The sequence below is a fragment of the Nicotiana tabacum genome, chromosome 10 (genome assembly GCF_000715075.1).
Source record: "Nicotiana tabacum cultivar K326 chromosome 10, ASM71507v2, whole genome shotgun sequence".
Taxonomy (NCBI): domain Eukaryota; kingdom Viridiplantae; phylum Streptophyta; class Magnoliopsida; order Solanales; family Solanaceae; genus Nicotiana; species Nicotiana tabacum.
Genome location: NC_134089.1, coordinates 167,844,943 through 167,872,560, shown reverse-complemented (window position 1 = coordinate 167,872,560; position 27,618 = coordinate 167,844,943). Strand labels below are relative to the sequence as shown.

The following is a 27,618-nucleotide window of genomic DNA, read 5'->3' as shown; positions in this document are numbered from 1 at the left end:
GCAGAGTTTCGCCAGTAATTGGTTATTGATTTTTTTTTCTAAAATAATCAATTAATTCCCTAACTGATATATTCTTTTTTCCTTTTTTTTTTCCTTTCAATTTTCCAACATTCCAGAGATTCAGAAACCGGTCAACATGCAAGTTCGAAACAAATATATGTACAGAGCAAGTAGGATGCATCAGAATGGTCTTTTCATTTCAGGTTGCTAGTCCTAGACGGACCCAACCCCTGTGTTGAGTCCCCTAAGTCAAATGCAACGTGATGCAAATAAGCGTTCCTACTAGGGATCCGGCATGAAGTCACGTTATTCTATATTCAAAACCATGGTCAGTGTACTAGACTGTGTACCCGAGCGGACAACTCGAGTCGAGGAGGGGGCAACTTACCGGGAACCAAAAGGCCATCCGGCTTCGTAACTTGTCCGACCTTTTTCTTATTTCAGGGTATAACACTAACAGAATAAGGAGTCTCAACCAGTAAGCACATCCCCGGAGGTGAAGAGAGAAGGGTTCGGCACAGTTTATATATACAGTCAAATAATATCAAAGCGGTAAAAGCAGCATTTAGCACATTAGGCTCAAACATGTAAAAATCAGATAAAGCCAAATATAACAATTTATCTAAGCTCGAATTTCTAACCCTGAACCAGTGGTTCTGGGTTTAAAAAATAGGATAGTCCCCAGCAGAGTCGCCAGAGCTGTCACACCTCCTTTTTCCGCCCTCGTGGGGGTACAGGAGTTTTTTCCAATTAAAGGACAGTCGAAACGGGATTTATTTCTTTATTTCAGAGTCGCCACTTGGGAGATTTAGGGTGTCCCAAGTCACCTATTTTAATCCCGAATCGAGGAAAAGAATGACTCTGTATTACAGTCTGCGCACCAGAAATCCGGATAAGGAATTCTGTTAACCCGGGAGAAGGTGTTAGGCATTCCCGAGTTCCGTGGTTCTAGCACGGTCGCTTAACTGTTATATTCGGCTTAATTATCTAATATAATACGTATTATAAACTTATGTGCAAATTTTATTCCTTAGCCGCTTTTATTATTCTTTTTATTTATTGTTATTATTTTACAAAAAATTGCAACATTGTGAAAACGTATTTCAAATCACGTCGCAATCAATTGCACCCGTGGTTATCGACACATTTCGACTCCGTTGAGATTTAGATTTGGGTTACATAAATGCACACCCGTATTTAAGGAAATAACATTATTAAATACGCGCCTAGAGCGACTAGCGTGTCATTATTTTTGGGTAGGGCCATGAAATTTGCTAAAACGGCTCCTCCCTAATTCTAAGCAATTAACTGTACATTTATTGAGGGCCCCGAAATCTATACATTTCATTAAGCGAGGCTCATCTCATTTATTTTAAATGGACAAATCTTAAAGCGACTACATTTTTTCTATAAAAATTAGTCTCTAAAATAAAGAAAGAAAAATCCTAATTAATTACTAGCTTTTATAATTTTAAGAAAACATGACATGCTAATTGCTTGGTTAATGCAAATATTGATGGAAAAAAAAATTTACTCTTAATTTCGAAATTTTAAATAAAATAAAAATTCAACAACTAATATTCAAAATAAACAAATATAGCTAGATTAAAACTCAGCATTGTTATTATTTTTTTTTTTAAAAAAAATATTATTGAAATTAATTATTCACAATCATTTGAAACTAGATTTAACCATAATTACTAAAGCTTATTAGAAAGTTTATTAGACTTAAACGTTCTTCTAATCTTGCTTAAGCTCAAGTCATGCCTTAATGCCTAATTTACGATGTTTAATTTAAATTCATGTTTTAACTAAATTTAGCTACTTGTTCATGATCAACCTACAATCTTGAAGCCTTCATAGTTAGTGAATTAACCTGTTTTGCCGAACTGATTTATTACAGACTAACTTATGATATTATTTTCTTATTCCAGCTATTATTTAGTAATTCATGAAATAGCTTAAATACAATCAACAAAAGAAACAAAGAAAAAAAAACGAAATTAAAACTTCAAATTTTCATTCTTCATATGTACTCATGCTTCATATTTCGGATTACAATAACCAGCTTTTCAGTTGTGTACCTGATATTGGAAGCAAAAGAAAATGAATATGAGAATCAGCAGCAGCAGTAAAATCAGTACAACACAGCAACAATAGCCCAGCAACAGTAACAAACCAGTGGAGTAGTAATCCAAAAAAAAACAAATTCTTCCAGCTTTGATGAAACAACAATTAATTCTGATTCCAAACAACAAAAGAAAGCAGAATATTTTTTTAGTATTTTTTTTTTATTTTGAAAGCTTAAATATTTTTCGGAATTTTCTATCTCTTAAATGTTCAGCCCTTTTCTCTCTCTTATTTTCAGATTTGTTTCTCTCTCTCGTATATGTGTATTTTTTTTTCTATCTCCCTCTATTCTTTTTTTGATTTCAAGACTTCACATATATAACCCATCCCATAAACCTTTCAATTAATTAAAATCAATACTTTTTCTCTACCCAACCCATTATCTTTCCACTCATCCCCATTACATTAAATAAACATATCACACCACCCCATTTCATTTTGTCCCCCATGCTTCATTTAAAATAATGCAAGATTCCCATTTAAATTAAATCTTGTCCCCCCTTTATATTAAATAATCATATCACAACCCACCCCATTTCATTTTGTCCCCCATGCTTCAAATAAACAATTACAAAATGTACAATTCCTAAACTACCCCTTCCGACCTTACTGAAATTACCAAACTACCCTGAACGTATTACAAATTTACCAAACTACCCATCAGCTATAACACATCAATTAATCAAACTTAACCAAAATATAGACAATATGATCAATTTCTAACAATGTTCAAACAACAATATGAACACGGATGAACATCATAACAACAATATCACATGAACATGATTTTAACAACATTTCAACAACAAATCACATGAACACAAATTGAACAACCAAGAACAACTAAAATTTGATTGAACAATATTTTTAGCAACAACAAACCTATTTTTCGGATTTAAACAACAACAACAATCAAACGAGTATATTTAGATTCCTAAATTCAATAATATTGAATTAAAATCAACTCTAACAACATTGCAACAAACAATTCTTATATTAAACTTTAAACAAGATTATGAGAATAATTCAAGAAATAATCATAAAGGGTAAACAAGAAATCAAACTATACAAAATTCGGATTCAAGATCATCCAAACAAAGTATGAACATGAGTGAATCTATTTTAACACAACAAACATGACGGATTAAACGATTAAATCAATATATTCCTTTAACACAACTAAATTCTTTAAACAAATAACAAGATCGACGAAGAAACAATTATGAACTTAAACTTGAACTTAACAATACTAACAATTTCTAACAATACATAAACACATGAAACAAATTGAAGAAATAGTTAATTAAATTTCAATTTGAATCTAACAAACAACAAACTAAAACATATTCACTTAAACAATAATACAAACATGACATGAATATGAAAACAACTAATTAAACTTCTATTTTGAAATCTGAAAATTAATTTAACAAACAACATGAACACACTAGAAAATTATTTCAATGATGAACAACGAACAAAACAAGGATTAAATCGTTTAACGATTTTGGATCCGGAAAATATCAAACAAAAATATGGACAAAAATAAAACTCAAAAACAACTAACCGGAGATGAATCAACGACGAACTTTGATTGTAAACAAATCTGTCCGAGAATGAATCTCGCACCAAGATAACTTGACGTCGAAGATGACTACGAACGGACGACCAAAGAAGGTGGTCGTTTGGCATCGTTTAAAACGAACAATGGCAGCCCTCCACAAGCAGAAGGCAGCAGCAGCAACACTGCTGGAGCAGCAGCACGAAACAGTAGCAGCAGCAGTGTCGGAGAAGATGCAACGGCAGCCATGGGAGCTCGAGTTCGAGCTCGATGAAGCTCGTCTATGGCTGGACGCGGCGGGCAGCAGTTGTGGTGGTTTGTTTGGACGACACAGCAGCAACATGAAGGATGAAAAATGCAGCAGCAGCAGTGTTGGAGAAGAAGAAAACGCAACAGCAGGAGGAGAAGCAACTACGGGCAACAATGGTGGCGTAGAAGTTGCTCGACGTACTTGAAAAACGCAGCCATGGCAGCGAGGGGATGTCGTGGGGGTGAGAGTGGTTTTGTTGTGTGTGTGTTGACGTGAGGGGGGTAGGGGTGTGAGGGGGGAAGGTCTGCCATGGGAGGAGCTTGGGGAAGCTTGAGGAAGAAGAAGAAGATAGGAGGGGGCGGATGGATTTCTTAGGGTTTTCTTCTTCTTCTTTTCTTTTTGGTTTTGTTTTTGTTTTGTGTTTTGAAAAATGAAGAAGGGTGTTGGGTATTTGGGTTAATGGACAGGGGCGACCCAATTCGAAATGGACTGGGTCGTAGGGAAGATTGGGCCATTTTTTGGGCCTATGGCTTGAAATCGAAGAAGAGGCCCAATTCCGACTTTCTTTATATTTTCGATCTCTTTTCTTCTTTTATTTCTCTAAAACTAAACTATAAAAATACTTAAACTATTATTAAGAATTAAATTAAGTTATAAAAGCGCAAATTAACTCCCAATAACAATTAACGCACAATTAAGTAATAATTAAGCATAAAATTGTATATTTGGACATTAAATGCTAAAAATGCAAACGATGCCTATTTTTGTAATTTTTAATTTTTGTAAAACAAATTTAATTACTAACAATTGTAGAATTAAATCCTACATGCAAAATGCGACATATTTTTGTATTTTTTATTACTTTAGCAAATAAACACGCACAGACAAATACAAATAATTATTCAAAATATCACAAAATATCACAAAATTGCACACCAAAGAAAAATCATTTTATTTTTGAATTTTTTGGGAGTAATTCTCATATAGGGCAAAAATCACGTGCTTACAAGTACGACGTATAGGCATGGTGACTAGTATCTATACGTTGGTGTCAAGCATGCCCGTGAGTCTTATATTGTGATTATTATGGCTTCGTTGTATTATTCATGCTTTGATGATGAATTATATTATTGGGCAAAGTTTGTGGAAGTAGTTGTGACATTTGAACATTGAGGAGCGTTGGCTCAAGTTGTACAATGAAATGTGAAAGTATAAGTGGAAATTGAACCTTTTAGAGCAATGACTCAAAGTTGTGAAGTGAGTCGTAAAGTAAGAGTGAAAAAGAGAAGAGAATCATTAGATTATCTCCCTTGCCGGGAATTTGTTGTTTTGATGTTATCTCCCTAGCCGAGATGTTGATGCTTCTTTTGATGTTATTCCCTTACTGGGACTTGGTTGTTGAACTATTGTTCCCTTGCCGAGATTCTTATTGTAATTTTATTTATTCCCTTGCCCTATTGTTTGTGATTGTTGTTTGGGTGAGGAAGAGTGTAAAAGCACGAAGGATGATTCCGTGTATGATTTGTGAGGAAAGAGTGTAAAGCACGAATGGTGATGCCATGCCACACGATGTACCATTCCGTGCCCATTATATTGATTTTATGGTGAGGATGAGAGTAAAAGCACGAAGGGTGATGCCGTGCAGTTTATATTGATTCTTATGGTGAGGACGAGAGTAAAATCACGAAGGGTGATGCTGTGCACTTGTCCTTGATTTTCCTGATTCTTGCTGATAATTGAGTTATGTTGTCCTTTACATTTATTTACTGATTTTCTACTATTACTTGATTTTATTTTAATGTTATAGATTCCCTTACCCTATTTGCCTTGTGTTTGTTGCTTGGGTGATGAGAGAGTGTTAAAGCACGAAGGGTGATGCCGTGTATTGTTTTGGTGAGAGAGTGTTAAAGCACAAAGGGTGATGCCATGCACTTGTCTTTATTTTCCTGATTTTTATTGATAACTGAGTTACGGTTTCTCTACATTTAATTGTTGGTTTCCTGTTGATACTTGTTGTACCCCACAACATGATCTCCCCTTCCTATTTTCAATTGAACTGTCGCAATCCTCATATTTATTTGTTGCTCTTCATTTATTATTCAATGTCCCCGCAACATGTTACCCTCTCCCATACTTGACAGTATATTACTGTTCTTTTTTTTATGTATATAGTTAAACTGCACAGGTTTATTTGGTAGTCTGGTCCTAGCCTCGTCACTACTTCACGAGGTTAGGCTAGGCACTTACCAGCACATGGGGTTAGTTGTGCTGATACTACACTCTGCACTTTTTTTGCAGACCCCAGTGTTGTAGACTTCGGACCATAGTGAGATTGTTGTTTCTGGTTCATCAAGCGACCCGGGGTAGTCTTGCAGGCGTCCGCCGGCTTTGACATTTCCTTTTATCTACTATTCCTGTTTCTTTCATGTATTTCTAGAGAAAGTGTTGTATTTATTTCTTTCAAACCTTATTTGTAGTACCCTTAGACCGTCTGTGAAGCTGTGACTCCAATTCTGGGTAGTCTTGTGTAAATAGTTGTAATGGTTATACTCAGAAATTTTATTGCTTTTCTTCAGCTTGATATAAGTTTCATTGTCTTTAAGTTATTGCTTTATAATTGTTAAGGAATATAAACTGGTAAAAAAAGTAATTTGTTCAAATAGCCGGCTTGCCTATCTCACACTAGTAGGCGCCATCACGACTCCCGAGGGTGGAAAATTCGGGTCGTGACAACCGATCACTATGGAGTTGCTCCTGTGTAGGTGACTCTGTTTTTGTAGAGGCCTTCATGAGATGCTCTGGTTGTACAGTAACCTGGATATTGACCAGATTAATTAGTTAAGCATTTAATTATCAAATCTATGTTGGACTTATAAGGCTCCATTTCTTCACCCTCATTGCTTACGAGTATGTCATTATAGTTCTGAGTTTAATATCATCAGATCGACTTATTACCTATGGAATTCATCAGTCTATCAAAGTGACAGATGAATGTTTCTCAAAATGTCCTCCAAAGTACAATTTTAGTCTTTGACCATTTACCTTAAACTTGTCAACTACGTTGTTCTATTGGATTTCAATTGCTCCATATGCAGTAACATTTGTTACATTAAGGACCTGTCCATCTTGATTTTAATTTTCCTGGGAATAGCCTGAGTCGACTATTGTACAGAAGCACTTGATCTCCAATTTTAAAACTTTTTTGTCGGATCAAATTGTCATGTCATTTTTTTGTTTTTTGTTTAAAATGTTTTGCATTTTCATAGTCTTCCAAACTCATTTCTTCCAACTCATTAACCTGAAAAAATCTATTTTTACCAGTAGAGGCTAATTCAAAGTTTATGCTTTTAGTGCCCAAAAAGCTTTGTGTTCTAATTCAACTGGCAAATGACAAGCTTTCCCAAAGACTAATCTATATGGGGATGTTCCAATTGGCGTTTTGAACGTTGTTCGGTATGCCCATAATGCATCATCTAATTTTAAAGCCTAGTCTTTTCTTGAGATTCCAATAATTTTTCAAGAATTCTTTTTAACTCATTGTTGGAAACTTCAACTTGCCCTTGAGTTTGAGCATGATATGGTGTTCTTGTTTAATGAGTCACACCATATTTTGTCAGCAAAGAAGAAAACTGTATATTTATAAAATGAGTCCCTTGGTCACTAATAATGACTCGTGGTGTGCCAAATCTGGTAAAAAATTTTTTTTGAGAAAATTGCACACAGTTCGAGCATCATTTTCCCTTGTGGGGATGACTTTAACCCATCTTGACACATAATCTACAGCCACAAAGATATATTCAAAAGAATGAGAAAAAGGAAAAGGACCCATGAAATCTATTCCCCACACATCAAATATTTCACATGCCCGTATTGATTGCAATGGAATCTCATCTCTCTTACTGATATTACCTGCTCTCTGACACCTGTCACATTGTGTAACATATGCTTGGGCATCTTTAAAAAGAGTCGCCCAGAAAAATCCATCTTTCAAAACTCTAAAGGCTGTTCGATTTGCTGCATAATGACCTCCAATTGTTCCATCATGACAATGATCACAAATCTTCTAATGATATTATCTGCCACCAAAAGCTTTACGATCTCCTTTTTTACTACTTCTTGCATTGCTAGATTCAATCTCTTTTGGGGATGGACTATTGGCCTAAAGCTATCCTCCATGAGAATTATGTGCGTACAAACAACTGGATTAATCCCTTTGATATCTTCTATAGTCCATCCCAAGGCTCATTGGTGTACTTTCAACACTTTAATCAGTTTTTCTTCTTGTCTTGCAGTAAGAGAAGATGAAATAATTACTGGAAATAATTCTTCCTCAATATAAACATATTCTAAATGAGATGGGAGAATTTTTAGTTCAATTTTTGGTTGAACTTGTTCTGGTTGCATCTCCTCCTCTTCAGAATCCTTTTCTATTATTTGGACTTCTCTTTTGATGATAGCATCATCATCTTGTATAGTGTCAGATTTGGCCAATCATCTTTCCATTGAGTCTGGACTCAATTGATCATCTTTGAATTCATCTGTAAGATAATTAAGCATGTCAATCGAAAAATACGAAGATGATGTCTCATATCCTGAAAATCTTAATATCTTTTGCATATAAAAAATGACTCTTTCTTCATCAACTCTCAAAATTAGTTGTCCTTTGATGGATTACTCTACCTGTGGCAAGAAATGGTCTACCCAAAATGATTGGTTCATCAGGACATTCCTTCATTTCAAGTACTATAAAATCTATAGGGAAAACAAACATATCTACTCTTACGAGCACATTTTCAATTATTCCCTTAGGTTTATTAGTACTTTAATCTGCAAACTGAAGAGAAATACCTATGTCTTTCATTTCACCAAGATTTAATTTTTTAAAGATAGAAAATGACATCAAGTTAATTGAAGCTCCAGAATCACAAAGTGCTTTTTCAAAATATACTCCTCCCAAAGTGCATGAAATTGTAAAACTACCTGGATCACCAAGTTTTTGTGGTAGCTTATTTTGAAGTTCAGTAAGCATCACCACATAAAGTTCTTCAAATTTCCTTTTACTTGGCAAAATTTCTTTTAGGAATTTGGCATAAGAAGGCATTTGCAACAAAGCATCAGTGAAAGGAATATTAATGTAAATTTGTTTTAAATCTCCAAAAACTTTAAAAATTGATTATCAAGCTTTTCTCTTTTCAGTTTTTGTGGAAAAGGAATTGTCACAGGGAAAGGAGTCAATTTTTCAATATTGTTTTCTTCTTTTTTCTTGACTCATTTCTCTTCAGATAGTTCAGAGGGTATTTCAACATTTTTACCCTTATTTACCTGTTGTTCTGTCTGGTCTCCATATGATTCATTAAGCTCATTACCTGACCGTTAGGGGATGGCCTTAAGGTGCTCATTTGGATTTTTCTCTATAATGCTTGGCAAGGGACATTTAATCTTTTCTGACACAAGAGTTGCCAGTTGGCTTAATTGCATTTCCAGATTTTTGAGGGTTGCACCCTGGCTTTCCATCTTTTCATCAGTGACCTTAATGTACTTATACTAAAGGTCGTCAAGACTTGAATGAGCTTGTTGAGGCCTTTGCTGATATGGCCCTGCTTGTTGATAAGGATCTATAGTTTGGTTGTCCACAGTTCTGATTCTGGTATCCTGACGGACATTGTACTTGTTTCTTCTGGAAGCTTTGAGAGTTCTCTGCACCATTTGGTTTGATCCATTGAAATCCTGGATGCTTTTGTGCCATTGGACTCCCAAAAGGGTGCAGTTTATAACCGACAGAATGGACTTGTTCGTCATTATGATTGTTTGGTTGACATTCATGGTTCATACGGTTTCCTCCACACATGTCACAAGCCTCATATTGGCTTGGTTGTTGTGTATTCACCTGAAAAGACTCAAACTTTTGTGCCAAAAAAATTATTTGTTATGTTAGTGTATTTAAAGCATCAACCTGGTTTAACGTAGCATCTTTCTTGATGATTACACGCTCAGATGGCCATTGGATGACATTCTCAAAAATCTTGTTCAATAATTGCAATGCTTCCTCCATGGTTTCCCATTACAGAACCTCCTGCAGCTGCATCAATCACATTTCTAGCAGAGGGTTTTAACCCGTGATAAAAAATATACAGTTGCATATGTTCAGGAATGTCATGGTGTGGACATTTTCTTAACATTGCTTTTAATCTTTCCCAAACTTGATAAATTGACTCAGTGTCAGTCTGCAAGAAATTAAAGATGTCTTGTCTTAACTTTGTGGTTTTAGCAGGGGAAAAATATTTGTTTAAAAATTTCTGAGTCATTTGATCCCATGTGGTAATGGAACCTTGTGGCAAACTTCACAACCAAGTGTTGGCATCTTCTTTTAAAGAAAAAGGAAATAACCTTAACTTAATAGCTTCAGGAGGTACTCCATTATACTTAGCTGTTTCAACAAGTTTCAGAAAGTCAATTAAATGACTGTGTGGATCTTTACTTGCGTCTACAGTGAATATGCAAGACTGTTAAATCGTTTGAATCAGGCTAGTCCGGATTTCAAAGTTGTTGGCTTCCACTGGAGATTTTCTGACACTAGATTCACAGTTGAAGCGGTCAGGTCTAGCATAATCTCTTAGGATTATGTTTGCTGCCCTTGGTGCTACTTCATCAAACTGATCCTCCACATGGACTGGTGGTTGAATGTATTCTACTCCCTGATTCTCTATTCCTTCACGAGCTATGCTTTGAGAAGATCATGTTTGTCCTTTCTTGCACAATCAAAGAGATTTTTCAATTTCTAGATCGTAACTAGCCAACTTTTTTGTAGAAGAGCGGGTCATAAATGTCACGACCCAAATTCCATTATAGGTCGTGATGGAGCCCAACACCATTGTTAGGCAAGCCAACATAGATTAACTATTGAGTTCTCATTTATTTTATTAAACAATACCAATCTTTACTTAACTTGAATTTAAAGCATTCGATAAATAATGAATTTTTAAGGTAACTGAAATGGAAATAACTAAAGGAAATCATAATTATAGGAATACAACCCAAAATCAAGTCTACTAATAAGTGCTAAAGATCTAGTGTCACAAGTGTGTGGGCAACTAGTAGAATATACAAAAGAAAACTACTCTACTATCTGAAGTAAGTAGATAAATACAAGTAAAAGAGAAACTCCGGTATGCTGCTGAAGGCTAGGGTGGGGGTAACTCACCATAATCTCAGTCTGAATCAAGTATGCGAGCCTGGGGGATAGCTAGATGCACCTGCCTCAGATCCTGTAAAATTAAGTACAGAAGCGTAGTATGAGTACATAAACAATATGTACCCAGTAAGTATCCAGTCTAACCTCGAAGAAGTAGTGACGAAGGGTCGACTTGACACTTACTAGGGCCAATAATAATATAATTTAAGTGTTACGCTAAGCATGAATAACATGAATAATAATGACAGTTTAAGAATAAGGAGAAGTGTGACGACCCTTCCAGTCGTCTCATGAGTTGTCGCTCCATTTTTCCCTATTTTTGCTTCTTATTGCTTTTTCTATCGGTTCTATGTGTGATCGGGTTGGTTGGCTCGGGTTCAGAAAAGATTTGTTAAGGTTTGAGACACTTAGTCTTTTTTGAGGAAGCTTAAGTTAGAAAGTCAATCGGATGTTGACTTATGTGTTAGAGGGCTCGGATGTGAGTTATGATGGTTTGGATAGCTTTAGGAGGTGATTTGGGACTTAGGAGCGTGATCAGAATGAGTTTTAGAGGTTCGGAGTAGATTTAGGCTTGAATTGGCGAAGTTGAGATTTTGGCAATTTCCGGTTGGTAGGTGAGATTTTGATATTGGGGTCGGAATGGAATTCCGAGAGTTGTAGTAGTTCCGTTGTGTCATTTGGGATGTGTGCAAATTTTCAGGTCATTCGGACGTGTTTTGGTTAGATGTTTGATCAAAAGCGGAATTCGGAAGATTTTGGAAACTTAAGCTTGAATCCGATGTGTTTTGGTTGATTTAGTGTTGTTTGAGGTGTTTTAAAGATTGGTGCAAGTTTGAATACGGTTATGGGATATGTTGGTATGTTTGGTTGAGGTCCCTGGGGCATCGGGTGAGTTTCGGGTCGTTAATCGAACTATTTCATGCTTTGGAGAGTTGCAGATTTTGGAGCTTCAGCTATTGCAGAGTTTTCCTCTTCGCGATCGCGTAGAGCTTTTGTGGGGGCAGACCAGTTTGTTCTATGCGTTCATGAAGGTAGAGTTGTGATCGCATAAGGTGGCGATTTTGTTGATCGCGAACGCGTGGATAAGGTCGCGTTCGCGTAGAGTTAAGTGGACCGGGGGTTTTGACTTGGAGTTTGTTCTTTGCGAACGCAGTCCCCTATCCGCGATCGGATAGAGTAGGATGCTTGAGCATCGCGTTTGCGTGGTACTTTACGCATTCGCATGGAGTTAATTTTGGGTTATAAGAATTTGTGCTTCGCGATTGCGAAGGATGTTCCGCGATCGCGATGAAGGATTTCAGGCCTGGGCAGAAGGTTTAAATAGTCGTCTTGTCCGCGATTTTGAGGTTTATTTCTTCCATTGTTGGTGATTTTGGAGATTTTTGAAGAGGATTGAAGAGGGATTCAAGAGTATCACTTGGAGGTAAGATTCTTGGACTTAAAACTCGATTCTAGTGTGAAATTTACCTAATAAATCTTGGAATCTAAGCCTAAAATTGAAGAACTAGAGCTTGAAATTGGAGACCTAGAAGTTGGGATTTGAGGGGTCATTTGTGGATGGATTTTGATGCTTTGGGTATGTATGAACTCGTGGGGAGATAAGGAACCCATTGATGTGAAAATTATCGAATTCCGAGATGTGGGCCCAGGGGTCGTGTTTTGGTAATTTCGGGATTTGTGTTGTAAATTAATTATCTTCGTTTGGGCTTCGTTCCCTTAGCATATTTTGACGTTGTGATTCTAATTTTGGATAGATTCGATGCTAGTGGAGGCCGATTCGAGGGGCAAAGGCGTCGCAAGCTAGAGATTTAACCAGATTGAGGTGAGTAATGATTGTAAATGATGTCTTGAGGGTATGAAACCCTGGATTGCACATCGTTGTGCTATATTGATGTGACGCACACGCTAGATGACGAGCATGGGATCGTGCACTGTTGGGGATTGTGACTTAGTCCATCCTGAATGACTATTTTGCCACGTATTTGACTGAAATTCATTTGCTATCATCATTATTTGGGCTGGATGCCATATTTGGGCTGAATGCCAACTATTTGAACCCTTAAGGGACTTTTATTGATATTTTCTCATTGTTTTGACTTTATACTTGAATTCAGTCATGTTATATTTTATTGTTTTCGTACTCAGCCATGTTTACTCTGTTTTAACACTTAAATGATCTTTTAAATGATATTTTGGGCTGAGAATCATGTTTTACTACTGCCCGAGTGGCTTGTGAGGATTTTGACTGAGTAAGGCCAAGGGCCTATGTTGTGAGGAAACATTTGATATTGATTATGAGGCCGAGGGACTGAAATATGTACGCCACGAGTTGGCTTGTTGATATGAGGCCGAGGGCCTAATGATGATACCACGAGATGGCTTGATATTGTGCTTGGGCCGTAAAGGGTCCCTCCAGGAGTCTGCACACCCCCAGTGAGCACGGGTACCCATTATGATATGAGATATACCCCGAGGGGCGGATTTGTTGATCTTGTGCCCGAGGGGCGAAGCTTTATGCGTTTATTTTCCTAATTGCCTGTCATTTACCTGCTTAAATTGTTGAAAAAGGTTTTCGTGACGTTTAATTCGAGTTGAATGACTTTCACATATCTTTCACTGGTTTTACTGCTTCATTATAGTCTGCAAATGTGCTTTACATGATTTTCTGCTTTCAGTCCTTATTTATGATTATTACTCACTGAGTTGGAGTACTCACTTTACTCCCTGCACCCCGTGTGCAGATTCAGGCGCATCTAGTCCCGCTCCCGAGTGCTGATCTTTCCAGCTTAGGCGGATCCGAGAAGTCTCTAGGTAGCTGTCGGCGTTCGCAGCCCGGAGCTTCTTCCCTATCTTATTCTCCATGTTCTTAGTTACTGTATTAAACTCTATAGATTTCTCTGAGTATTTCGGATTGTTTATATGCTCATGACTAGTGACACCCCGGTATCAGGTTGTGTTGGGTTGTATTCCGCAAATTATGTTGTTATCTGCTTAAACTTTGGATTATTTTATCATGCTTAGACTGTTTCTTACTGTTTAACTGTTAAATACCGAAATGGGAAGTGTCGGCTGACCTTGTCTTCACGAGAGGCGCCATCACGACCGGGTCCGGGTTTAGGTCGTGATAAGAAGTAAGATATTCTTTCATAAACAACATGTCAATTTCAATCATATCATGTAACAATTTACACTTCAAGGCATTTAAGCAGTATAAATCACGGGAAATTCCAAATAAATAATATGCGCAAATTATGTCGAGGTCGTATGGTCCGGTCTAACATAATATTAAACTCTGCACTGCGAGAGGTTCGAATGTCGCGAACCATAGATGCATCTATTTACTACCGAGGCACTCGGCCCGATCCACAAATAACAATTTATTTTCAAGAAAACACAAATTGCCCATTTACGGTCAAGTAATTCATACAAGTTCTTAAGTAAGTGAGTATAACCGTCTATATTTGTTTTACCAATTTCTAGCATGACTTAAGTGATTATAGTAACAAGTAAGGACGCAAGCATTGCAAGTATAGCATGATATGGGTCCTAAACTACCCGGACAATTAGCATAATAGTAGCTATGTACGGACTCTCGTCACCACGTATGTACGTATCCCCCACAGATAGGTATATACATTTATTTAATTCACCTATGGGATTAATTCCCTCTTACAAGGTTAGAAAGGAGACCTACCTTGCCCCAAAGCTTTTACTTCCAAACTCAAGAATGCACTCAAATCCTCAAATTGGAGCCGAACGATCCAAAACTATTCAAATGAGGTAAAACTTAGTCAATATATGCTCAAGAGTTCATATTCTAACTATTAAAGTAATTTTCCCAACCCTAAATGCAAGGTTCCTAAAATTCATCCCCAGGCCCACATGCCCGGATCCCGTAAATTTTCGAAGGAAGTTGTTACACATAACCTTAGGATCAAAATATAAGATTTTTACTTCATTCAATAACAAATTTCGTGGTTAAATCTCATTTTAATCAAAAACCTATATTTTACCCTAAACGCATAATTTTTACTAATTTACATGTTGTAATCTACCCATAAACTATGCACTAAACTCACATTAGGTAGAAATTACTTACCTCACAAAACTAGGTTGAAATCTTCCCTTTTGAAGCTCCCAAATCGCCCAAGAATGGAGTGAGATGAGTCAAAAATAACTAACTCCCATATTAATGAAGGCCACTGCCTTCAGCGATTTCCGCACCAGTGGTGCGTTTACCGCATCTGCGGTCTCGCTTCTGCGGACGATTGTCCGCTTCTGCAGAAATTGACAGAGCCAGCTGGGGCCGCACCTGCGGTCAGGTGACCGCTTCTACGATTTCACTTCTGCGGAAGAGGAGCCACATCTGCAGAACCTGGGCTGCTTTCCTTGGGCCGCATCTGCGATTCTTCAACCGCACCTGCGAGCTCGCATCTGCGGCTAGCCAACCACAGGTGCGGTTATGACAGCAACTAGAGCTTCAACTCCTTCTCAAATTTTCAACTTAGTTCGAGCCTCGTTTGATTGACGCTCGGGGCCCCCCCGAACATACCGACAAGTTTGGAATCATAAAATGGACTCGCTCGAACCCTCGAAATGCCCGAAACAACATTAAAACTAAGAATCACACCCTAAAACCAATTGAATCAAACTTATGAACTTCAAGTTCTTCAATCTACTTCCAATATGTCGAAACGTACTTGTACTACTCGGAATAATAGCAAATTTTGTGTGCAAGTCCTAAATGACATTATGGAACTATTCTCGATCTCGGAATTCCGTTCAGACCTCAATATCACAAAAACCCACTCCAAACCAAATTCAAAGAACTTCAAAATCCTTAAAGAATCAACTTCCACTATTAGGTGCCAAAACACTCCCGGGTCATCCAAAACCTGATTCGGACATACGCCCAAGTCCGAAATCATCATATGAACCTGTTGGAGCCTTCAAATCCTGATTCTAAGGTCATTTACTCAAAATATTAACCGAAGTCAAACTTGTCCTTTTAAGCCAACCTTAAGGAACTGTGACGACCCCACCGGTCGTCTTAAGAATTTACATCTCGATCCCCTATTAACTGCTTTCCCTAAGTTTATTTCTACTATTTTGATTTTCCGAGATGTTTGATTTTGAGTTTCGAAGAGTTTTGGGACACTTAGTCCCTAAATGAGAGCTTAAGTGTTAGAAAGTCGACCTTAGTTGGAACAGTGTGAAGACTGCCTCGGAATGGAAATCCGACGGTTTTGTTAGCTCCGTTGAGACCAGAGCCGATTTATTGTTACTCAGCATGGTTGACTTTGATATTATCTTGGGCATGGACTGGTTGTCGCCCCATTATGCTATTCTTGATTGTCACGCCAAAACCGTGACGTTGGCTATGCCAGGTGTACCGCGTGTTGAGTGGAGAGGTACTTTAGATCACACTTCCAGTAGAGTTATTTCTTTTCTTAAAGCTCAGCATATGGTTGAGAAGGGGTGTGACGCATATTTAGCTTATGTGAGAGATGTCAGTAGTGATACCCCTTCAGTTGATTCAGTTCTAGTAGTACGTGATTTTCCTGGTGTGTTTCCAGCTGACCTTCCGGGCATGCCGCCTAATAGAGATATTGATTTTGGCATTGATCTGTTGCCGGGCACTCAGCCCATTTCCATTCCTTCGTATCGTATGGCTCCCCCTGAGTTGAAGAATCAGTTACAGGAATTGCTTGATAAGGGTTTTATTCGGCCTAGTATATCACCTTGGGGTGCTCCTGTCTTGTTTGTGAAGAAAAATGATGGTTCTATGCTTATGTGTATTGATTATCACTAGTTGAACAAAGTGACAGTTAAGAACCGTTATCTTTTGCCTCGTATTGATGATCTATTTGACCAGCTTCAGGGCGCATGGTGTTTTCTAAGATTGATTTGTGCTCAGGTTACCATCAGTTGAAGATTCGGGAGCCAGATATCTCGAAGACTGCTTTCAAGACTCGGTATGGTCATTACGAGTTCCTTGTTATGTCATTTGGGCTGAACAATGCCCCAGCAGCCTTTATGCATTTGATGCACAGTGTGTTCCGGCCGTATCTTGACTCGTTCGTCATTGTCTTTATTGATGATATTCTAGTGTATTCCCGGAGTCGAGAAGATCATGAGCAACACCTGAGGACTGTGCTTCAGACTCTGAGAGAAAAGAAGTTATATGCTAAGTTCTCAAAATGTGAATTTTGGTTGGATTTAGTGGCATTCTTAGGCCACGTGATATAGAGGCCGAAGAAAATAGAGGTCATGCAGAGTTGGCCCAGACCATCCTCAGCTATAGAGATCCGTAATTTCCTTGGCTTGGCGGGTTACTATCGTCGTTTTGTGGAGGGGTTTTCATCGATTGCAGCCCCCATGACCAGGTTGACCCAAAAGGGTGCTTCGTTCCAGTGGACGGAGGAGTGTGAGGTGAGCTTTCAGAAGCTCAAGACAACTTTGACCACAACCCCAATTTTGATATTGCCTATAGGTTCGGGGTCTTATATGGTCTATTGTGATGCCTCGAGGGTTGCCCTCGGAGCGGTGTTGATGCAGGACGGTAGGGTAATTGCCTACGCGTCCAGACAATTGAAGATACATGAGAAGAACTGCCATGTTCACGACCTTGAGTTAGCTGCCATTATTCACGCCTTGAAGATTTGGCGCCATTACTTATACAGTGTGCATTGTGAGATTTATCCTGTCCATCGGAGCTTGCAGCACTTGTTCAAGCAAAAGGATCTAGATTTGTGCCAGAGGAGGTAGTTAGAGTTGCTGAAGGATTATGACATCAGTATTTTGTATCACCCAGGCAAGGCCAATGAGGCGGTCGATGCTTTGAGTCGCCGGGCGAAGAATTTGGGGAGTTTGGCGTATTTACCAGCATCGAAGAGGCCTATGGCGATAGATATTCAGGCCTTAGCCAGCCAGTTTGTGAGATTGGATCTTTCGGAGCTTAGTCGGGTTCTAGCTTGCATGGTTTCTCGGTCTTCCTTATTTGATCGTATCAGGGAGCGGCAGTATGATGACCCTCATTTTCTTGTCCTCAAGGACAAGTTTCAGCATAGTGATGCCAGAGATGTGACTATTGGTGATGATAGGGTATTGAGGATGCATGGTCAAATTTGTTTACCCAATGTTGATGGGCTTCGAGAGTTGATTCTAGAAGAGGCTTATAGTTCGCGGTATTTCATCCATCCAGGTGCCGCGAAGATGTATCAAGATTTGAGATAGCACTATTGGTGGAGGCGGATGAAGAACGATATAGTTAGATTCATAGCTCGGTATCTCAACTGTCAGCAGGTGAAGTATGAGCACCAGAGACCGGGTGGGTTGCTTCAGCAGATAGAGATTCCGAAGTGGAAGTTGGAGCGGATCACCATGGACTTTGTAGTTGGGCTCCCACGGACTTTGAGAAAGTTCGATGCTATTTGGGTGAGTGTGGATCGGCTGACCAAGTCCGCTCACTTTATTCCTGTGTGTACTACTTATACCTCGGAGCGGTTGGTGGAGATTTATATCCTGGAGATTGTTCGTCTGCATGGTATTCTAGTGTCCATCATTTCAGATAGAGGTACTCAGTTCACATCACGGTTCTAGAGGGTCGTTCAGTATGAGTTGGGTACTCGGGTGGAGTTGAGTACAACATTTCACCCTCAGATGGACGGATAGTCTGAGCGTACTATTCAGATTCTTGAGGATATGCTCTATGCGTGTGTGATCGAGTTTGGAGGGTCTTGGGATCAGCTCTTGCCATTGGCGGAGTTCACTTACAACAACAACTATCAGTCCAGTATTTATATGGCACCGTATGAGGCTTTATATGGGAGACGATATAGATCCCCGATGGGCTGGTTTGAGCCGGGTGAGACTAGATTATTGGGCACAGACTTAGTTCAGGGTGCTTTGGAGAAGGTTAAGGTGATTCAAGATAGTCTCCGTACATCCCAGTCCAGATAGAAGAGTTATGCAGACCAGAAGGTTCGTGATGTTTCCTATATGGTTGGAGAGCGGGTTCTGCTTCGGGTTTCGCCTATGAAGGACATTATGAGATTCGGGAAGAAAGAAAAGTTGAGTCCGAGATTTATTGGCCTTTTTGAGATATTAAGGCGTGTTGGGAAGGTTGCTTATGAGCTTGACTTACCTTCCATCTTGGCCAGAGTTCATCCGATATTCCATGTTTCGATGCTCCGGAGGTATCACAGTGATCCGTCGCACGTGTTGGATTTCAATTCAATCCAGTTAGACAAGGATCTATCTTATGTTGAGAAGCCAATGACAATATTGGACAAATAGGTTAGAAAGCTGAGGTAAAAGAACATTGCATCTGTTAAAGTTCAGTGGCGGGGCTAGCCAGTCGAGGAGATGACCTGGGAGACCGAGCAGGATATGTGCAACCGTTACCCTCATCTTTACACTACTTCAGGTATGTCTTTATGCTCATTCGAGGATGAACGAATGTTTAAGTGTAGGAGGATGTGACGAGTCGGTCGGTCGTCTTAAGAATTTACGCCCCGATACCCTATTAACTGCTTTCCCCATGTTTATTTCTGCTATTTTGATTTGCTGGGATGTTCGATTTTGAGTTTCGGAGAGTTTTGGGACACTTAGTTCCTAAATGAGAGCTTAAGTGTTGGAAAGCCGACCGTAGTTGGAACACTATAAAGATGGCCTCAAATGGAAATCCAATGGTTCCGTTAGCTCCGTTGGGTGATTTCGGGGTTAGGAGCGTGTTTGGATTGTGTTTTGGAGGTCCGTAGCTAATTTAGGCTTGAAATACCGAAAGTTGAATTTTTGAAGTTTCCAGTTCGATAGTGAGATTTTGATCCGAGGGTCGAATGGTATTTCGGAAGTTGGAGTAGCTCCGTAGTGTTTAATGTGACGTGTGTGCAAATTTCAGATCATTCGAATGAGGGTTGGTGGACTTTTTGATCGAAAGCGTATTTTTAGAGTTTTTGGAATTCTTAAGCTTGAATCCGATAAAAAATAGGTGTTTTGATGTTCTTTTGAGCGTTCTAAAGGTTGGAACAAGTTTGAATGATGTTTTAGGATTGCTTGGCAGGTTTGGTTGAGGTCCCGGGGGCCTCAGGTATGTTTCGGATGCCCAACGGGTCATTTGGAACTTGTTAGAATTGCAAAAAATCTAGTATCTGGTACTTAATCGCATTCGCGACCTTCCCTCTGTGTCCGCGTAGTGTAATTTCGGAGGATGTTTAAATTGTTCTTCGTGATCCCATGAATTGGCTCGCGATCGCATTTGCCTGCCCCCTCTTCCTTCGCGTTCGCACCCCTCCTTTCGCGTTCGCACCCCTCCTTTCGCGTTCACGTAGTAGAATTAGGAGCCGGGGGTACAGTGACCTTTTCCCCTTCGCGTTCGCATTGCTTTGTCCGCGAACGCGTAAGCCTACCCTTTTCCTCTTCTGCATTCGCGTGCTTCATCTCGCATTCGCATAGCCCAGTTCAGAAGCCATCAATTTTTCCTCTTCATGATCGCACGTCATGTTTCGCGATCGCGATGAACAAAACACCTGGGCAGATTTTTAAAACCCAAAATCGAGGGTTTGAACCATAATTCATATTTTGGACTTGGGAGCTCAGGAGATTGCGATTTTTGAAGAGATTTTTACCTGGGCAATTTGGGTAAGTAATTCCTACTCGGTTTAGACTAATTTCTATGAATCTACACTTAAATCCATCCTTTAATTTCGAAATTTTGGTAGAAATTGGGGGAAAAGTTCTTAGACCAAGAAATTGAGTTTTGATTGGGGATTTGACATTAGATTGGGATAATATTGATATGGTTAGACTCGTGAGAGTGTGAGGATTCTGAAAATATAAATTTTACCCTATTCCGAGACGTGGTCCTGAGGGGCATTTTGGTCATTTTACCTAATTTTGTGTATTAGCTTAGAATTTAATTGTAGAATCAGTTACTTGAAGTGTTATTTACATTATGAAATTGAATTGAATAGATTTGGGCCATTTGGAGTCGAGTACTCGTGGCAAGAACGTGGTCTCGGGTTGATTTTGAGCCGGTTCGAGGTAAGTGGCTTGTCTAACCTTGCGTGAGGGACTTTCCCCTTAGGATTGGTATTGTGATAATTGAAATTCCTTGTACGTGAGTTGACGAGTGCGTACTTGTGCTAATTATTGAAAATCCGGTTTTCATTAAGTAACTTTAATTGTGTTTTCCCTTTATATTTATTCTGCTTGCACTTTTAAACCTGTTGTTAGTTAGAGAAACATGTCTAATTGACTTAATTGCTTTATATGCTTTAACTGCCTTATTTGTATTACGTGAAGCATGCTAGGTTAGAATTGTCTGTGTTACCTTGTTATGAAGTTGAGTTTATTTGAGTATTCCTTGTGCCATTGTAGTGTGTTTTACTTTGGGACTATGAGACGGCATCCTGGGAGATCCCCTGTATGCATTTACGATTTGAGCTGAAGTGCGGGATACCGAGATATCCCTAGTACGTACACTGAGGATACCAGGAGATCCTCAGAATACCAAGAGATCCCTATCATACATTGATGATAACAAGAGATCCCTAGCATATATTGAGGATACCGAGAGATCCTCGGGATACCAAGAGATCCATAGCATATATTGAGGATACTAAGAGATCCTCAGGATACCAAGAGATCCCTAACATATATTGAGGATACCGAGAGATCCTCAGGATTCCAAGGGATCCCTGTCATATATTGAGGGTACTAAGAGATCCTCGGGTACTGAGAGATCCCCGGTTATTTCCTTGTGATTGTTTTGCCTCTGTTTCATTTATTGAATTCCTTGTTTTCCTGTATTAAATTCTTATTGTTAATTTTTAATTGTACTGCTTATTTTATACTGTCATGTCTTATATTCTTTATTTTATCTCAGTAGGGCCCTGACCTTCCTTGTCACTACCCGACCGAGGTTAGGTTGGCACTTACTGAGTACCGTTGTGGTGTACTCATGCCCCTTCATCGCATGTTTTTCATGTGTAGATTCAGGTACTTTCGTTCTGTCTTATCATCCTTGAGGCGAGGCGCTACTCTAGAGACTTCGAGGTACATCTGCCGCGTCCGCAGATCGAGAAGTCCCTTTCTATTCTAGCTTTTAAACATTGCCCTTTTGTATTTTCTTTCTTGTTAGATATTTTGGAGTTAGACTTTTAGATATTTCAAAGGCTTGTGTTTCCATGATTTTCCGGGTTTTGGGATAGTGTACTTGGTTTTGAGAATGTTGTGTTGTATATGCCGAGCGACATTATAACTATTGTTTCTATTCAGTTATTTTAATTTTTGATTATTTCTTCTGCAAGTTTCATTTATGTTCCACATTCGTTAGGCTTACCTAGTCGTAGAGACTAGGTGCCATCACGATGGTTCATGGAGGGTGAACCGGGGTCATGACAGGAACCAAGTTTTCCAATTTCAACCCAAACTCTTCCAATTCCCGAACCAACCATCCCCGTAAGTCATAAATCAGTAAATCAAGTATGGAAAGTCTTATTTAGGGGAACGAGGTTCTAGAAAACAAAACGACCAGACGGGTCGTTACAATAAATTACTTAAAATTTTAAAGAGAAAAAAAATTAACAATAGTTTCTAAGCAGTACTAGTAGCTAATAAAATAACTAAAGAAATTTTCAAAGATAACAAAAATAGTTAGAAAAAAAAAGTACGATAATATATATTAAGTATAAGTAAAGCTAGTACTAGTAAATAATAGTAATTAGAGATAAGGTTAGAATAGTATTTGTAGATACAAGTACTAGTAATATTATACTAAATATTCTAAAGAAAAACTAATGATAGAAGTAGTAGGAAGTACTTAATAGTAGATAGTGAAAATACTGACAGAAATAATAATAATAATAATAATAATAATAATAATAATAATAATAATAATAATAATAATAATAATAATAATAAATTCTCAAAATTAGTAACAAAATATTTAATCTGAAGTAGATGTATGCCAATTGCTGGCAACAGTGCCAAAAATTTGACGAGGCCAATGTATAGTGGAATTTCCTGCTCGTACTCTGTCAAATTCTAATATAGTTTAAGATATCGTCCAACAGGATAATCTATGCTACAGATTTGTAATATTTTAACTGCTATTTGGGAGAGTCAAATTGATAAAAAGTGAGTGAGGTTTAAAACTTGTTAATTACTTAAAAAAATTGGAATATTTATAATTCAAAAAGGAGTTGGGAATCATTGAATTCACTTGATAATATTACTATAATAAAATCTCAATTTCTACATTTATTTCTCTAAAGAATAATTGCTTATTTCTAATACAATTATATTTTGCTCACTAGGAAATAATCAATTAATAACACTCCTTGAAAATTATGTTAATTAATCAACTTAAGACTTGTGACGTTTAAATCGAAATATTTTTCTTTCTTGAATTGTGCTAAAAGAAAGTAAAAACTTCGTGAGAATATTTTTACTAAGGATCAATAATTTTGCCTACGACAATTCCTCCGTGAGAATTAAAACTGAGGCAAGCAAGATTACTGACTTGAAATAATAGTTTACTGAAAAGTTACTTTCACTCTACTATTTTATTCATCAATTATTATATATTAATTTTGCTCCGCGAGAATTACAAAATTAATATATGAATAAATTAGAGATAAATTATATAGACCTGATAATAGAGTAATTAGAAACTATCATTTCAGAACATTATGAAATGTAAATAAAAAGTTTCAAACCAAGAATATAAAAACTGAGATAGTATTATAAAATATGTCAAGCTTCATCAACTATCCCAACGAAAAGAGCTAAAAAAGATATTTAGAAGACTAAAAATACTTAAAAGACTAAGAAAATATTTTTACTACAAAGAAAGAAGACCAAGACTAGTTCTTGTCTTACAAAAATTGGATATGCTTATACAAAGAGAGCTTGCTATTTATAGGAAAAGATAAGTAACTTTTGTCATGTTCCACTTTTGTGAATGTGAAATCTATGTATGCGAAGTGACCTTTGTGTACGTAGATTCTATATATGTAGCTATGGCTGTCACGACCCAAAATCCACTAAGGGTCGTGATGGCGCCGGACGCCGCAGTCAAGCAAGCCAACCAAATTACTTAATTAAATTCTCATTTTAATAATTTTGAAAACTATGATTTTCCTTCGCATTTACTAGTAAAAGGTAATCATTTCAAATTAAATATGATGTTAAGAGGTTAATACAAGGTTCCCCATAATCATCCCAGAACCCGGTGTCACGAGTGCATGAGCCTTTACTAGGGAGTGCAATAAAATACAGTAACTGTCCGGAATACAAGTGGACAGAAATGAAAATACAATACAATACTCTAAAAGAGACTCTGCTGGCTGCGGGTCATCTCGATAAATGCAGCTCACCTAAGTCTCCGTATCAACCATGCCGCTATGCCACTAAACCACTAGCCACACATGAACTTGTGCAATAAAAATGTACAGCAAGTGTAGTATGAGTATGAAACAACGTGTACCTAGTGAATATCCCGTCTAATCTCGAAGAACTAGAGATGAGAGGTCGACTTCGACACTTACTAGTGGTCCAATGATAATATAGTAAAAATGTGAGGAAATCATGGATTTCATAGAGCAAAAATAAACTCATACAGCCGGAAAGCAGGTAAAAAACTTCTCAAATAATAAAGGATTTCCAAAGATTTACTTTTCATTATCTTTATCAATTCATCTCTAGCCAGGAAAGGCAAGTATCAACATTTATAATTCTCAGGCAAGTAATATAAGCATGTGCATATCATGCCGAGTCGTACGGCCCAATCCAACATAAATGTAAAATGTGCACTGCCGAGGGTTGAACGGCGCAAACCATAGATGCATCTATTACCCCGCTCGGAATCATACATGTGATGCGGTCAAATATAAATAAACAAGCACCCCGCTCGCGAATCATACATGTGACACAGGTACACATAGAAGCACGCATTCAAACAGTCAATCAAGACTTCATCAGGGAAAAATAATTACCCAAAGAAATGACAATTCTCTGTAACGGTCAAGAAAATGATGTTTAATTCCTTTAGAAATTCATTTACCAATTCGATATGATTTAACCATGTTTAAATCGACAACAAGATTCTAAATATTACAAGTAGAGCATGCTTTTGGGTCCTAGACTACCCGTACTTATGCATAATAGTATCTACGCACGGACTCTCGTCACCTTATGCGTACGTAGCCCCCACAAATAGGAGCACATATCCAATTAATTCACATATGGGGACAATTCCATTTTACAAGGTTAGAAAGGAGACTCACCTCGCTCCGAAGTCTGTATTCCGATTTAGGAACGCGCTCAAACCTCAAATTTAGAGTCGAACGATCCAAAACTATTCAAATGGGGTAAGAACTAGTCAATACATGCTCAAAAGTTCATAATTTAGTTATTAAACCAATTTTCCAACCCTAAATGCAAGGATTCCTAAAATTCACCCCCAAGCCCACGTGCCCGAATTTTGGAAATTCTTGAAGAAAGTTGTTACCCATAACCTAATGATCAAGTATATATGATTTCTACTAAATTCTACAACAAATTTCGTGGTTAAATCTTGTTTTTATCAAAACCCTAGGTTTTTCATCTAAATCCTTGATTTTCCCTAATTTTCACATGTTAAGCTACCCATAATCTATGTATTTAACTCATGTTTGTGTAGAAATTACTTACCTCAAAGTGCTAGGTGAGAGCCCTCTTGCAAAAGCTCCAAAATCGCCCAAGAGATGAAAGGAAATGAGCTAAGAGACTAAGTTTTGAAATTAATAGTTGTGCACAGGTCTCAGATGTCGCATTTGCGACACCTAGTTCGCAAATGCGACGGCCGCAATTGCGACAAAATGATCGCAAATGCGAACATGGGCCTCCCCTGCCAAGGTCGCAAATGCGACCAATGAGTCACAAATGCGCTGGCCAGGCTCCATCGCAAATGCTAAGCCTCACTCACAAATGCGAGCTCTGCCTCAGGCTAGGCTCCATCACAAATGCAAATCCTCACTCGCAAATTCAAGCTCGCAAATACGAACTATTTCTCGCATTTGCGAGACCTGCAACTGCTGCCAAGAACACCAGAAAATCTGGTGTGTTTCCAACCCCTCCCGCATGTACGAAACTCACCCGAGGCCCTCGGGACCTTAACCAATATACCAACATGTCCCAAAATATGATATGAACTCGCTCGAGGCCTCAAACCACATCAAACAACGCCGAAATGATTAATCGCACTCCAATTCAAGCTTAATGAACTTTAAAATTTCAAACTTCTACTTTCGTTGCTTAAACCTATCAAATCACATCCGATTGACCACAAATTTTGCGCACAAGTCATATTTGACATTACGGACCTACTCCAACTTTCGGAATCGAAATCCGACCCCGATATCAAAAAGTCCACTTTTGGTCAAACTTCTCAAAAACCTTCAAATTTCTATCTTTAGCCAAATGACTCCAAAATGACCCACAGACCTCCGAATTCACTTCCGATCGCTCTCCCAATACCAGAATCACCACACGAAGCTATTCCCAGACTCGGAATCCCAAACGGACATTGATAACAGTAAAATGCACTTCAACCCAAACTTATGAGATACTTCCAAAAATGCTAACTTCCACAATAGGCGCTGTAACGTTCCTGGGTCTTCCAAAACCCCGTCTGGACATACGCCCAACTCCGAAATCATCATACGAACCTGCTGGAACCTTCGAATCTCAATTTTGAGGTCGTTTACTCAAAAATCCAATCTTAGTCAATTCTTTCAACTTAAAGCTTCCGAATGAGAATTCTCTTTCCAAATCAACTCTGAACTTCCCGAAATTCGATTCCGACCACGCATACAAGTCGTAATACCTGGAGTGAAGATGCTCATGGCCTCAAACCATGGAACGGCGGGCTAGAGCTCAAAATGACCGGTCGGGTCATTACATTCTCTCCCACTTAGACATACATTCGTCTTTGAACGTGTTGAGAACTGCACTGGAGTTGTCCGAAATCACTACTTAACACCTCGCGCACCTACCCATGCTACCACAACTCAGCTGGGCACCTTAGCTTGATAAATCTGAAGATATCCTTTTTCACTTAAGCAAATAAGCCTAGAGCCCAATTCCAACATCCGGAATTCTCTTCCAGGCCTGATTCCAACATACGAACACCGTATCAATAACCACACGATGTACCAGAACATGACTGCATACCCTTGTTAAATTCACACCTTGCACCGCTTTATTCACAGGACCACAATAACATTCTATGAGCATAATAGTCGAAATCAAACGAATCTGATTCTCCCATTGCACCTCATGATATATAAGTCTTGTTACAACTCTCGCAATACTGCAACGATGGAAGAGATGCGTAGAAATTGATAACCAACTGCCAAGTCAACAAATCATTGAGTCTATACTTTTGGCAAGAACCATTACCTCGTTCTGAACCAAATAATGATCTTTGATCTTTAGTAT

General features: G+C 38.4%; 1 protein-coding gene and 1 non-coding gene across 2 annotated transcripts; one reads left to right on the top strand and one right to left on the bottom strand.

Annotated features, from left to right (window-relative positions):
* Window positions 1-8,432: 8,432 nt before the first annotated feature.
* Window positions 8,433-9,042, bottom strand: LOC142165520 (uncharacterized). Its single transcript, XM_075224056.1, has 3 exons — window positions 8,790-9,042; window positions 8,622-8,693; window positions 8,433-8,533 (listed from the first exon to the last, which is right to left on the bottom strand). The coding sequence occupies exons 1-3, from the start codon at window positions 9,040-9,042 to the stop codon at window positions 8,433-8,435; spliced, it is 426 nt and encodes a 141-aa protein (XP_075080157.1).
* A 1,049-nt stretch (window positions 9,043-10,091) lies between these two features.
* On the top strand, window positions 10,092-10,198 carry LOC142165684 (small nucleolar RNA R71). The gene has a single exon (XR_012696333.1). It is a non-coding gene; the product is annotated as a small nucleolar RNA R71 (small nucleolar RNA).
* Window positions 10,199-27,618: the final 17,420 nt, after the last annotated feature.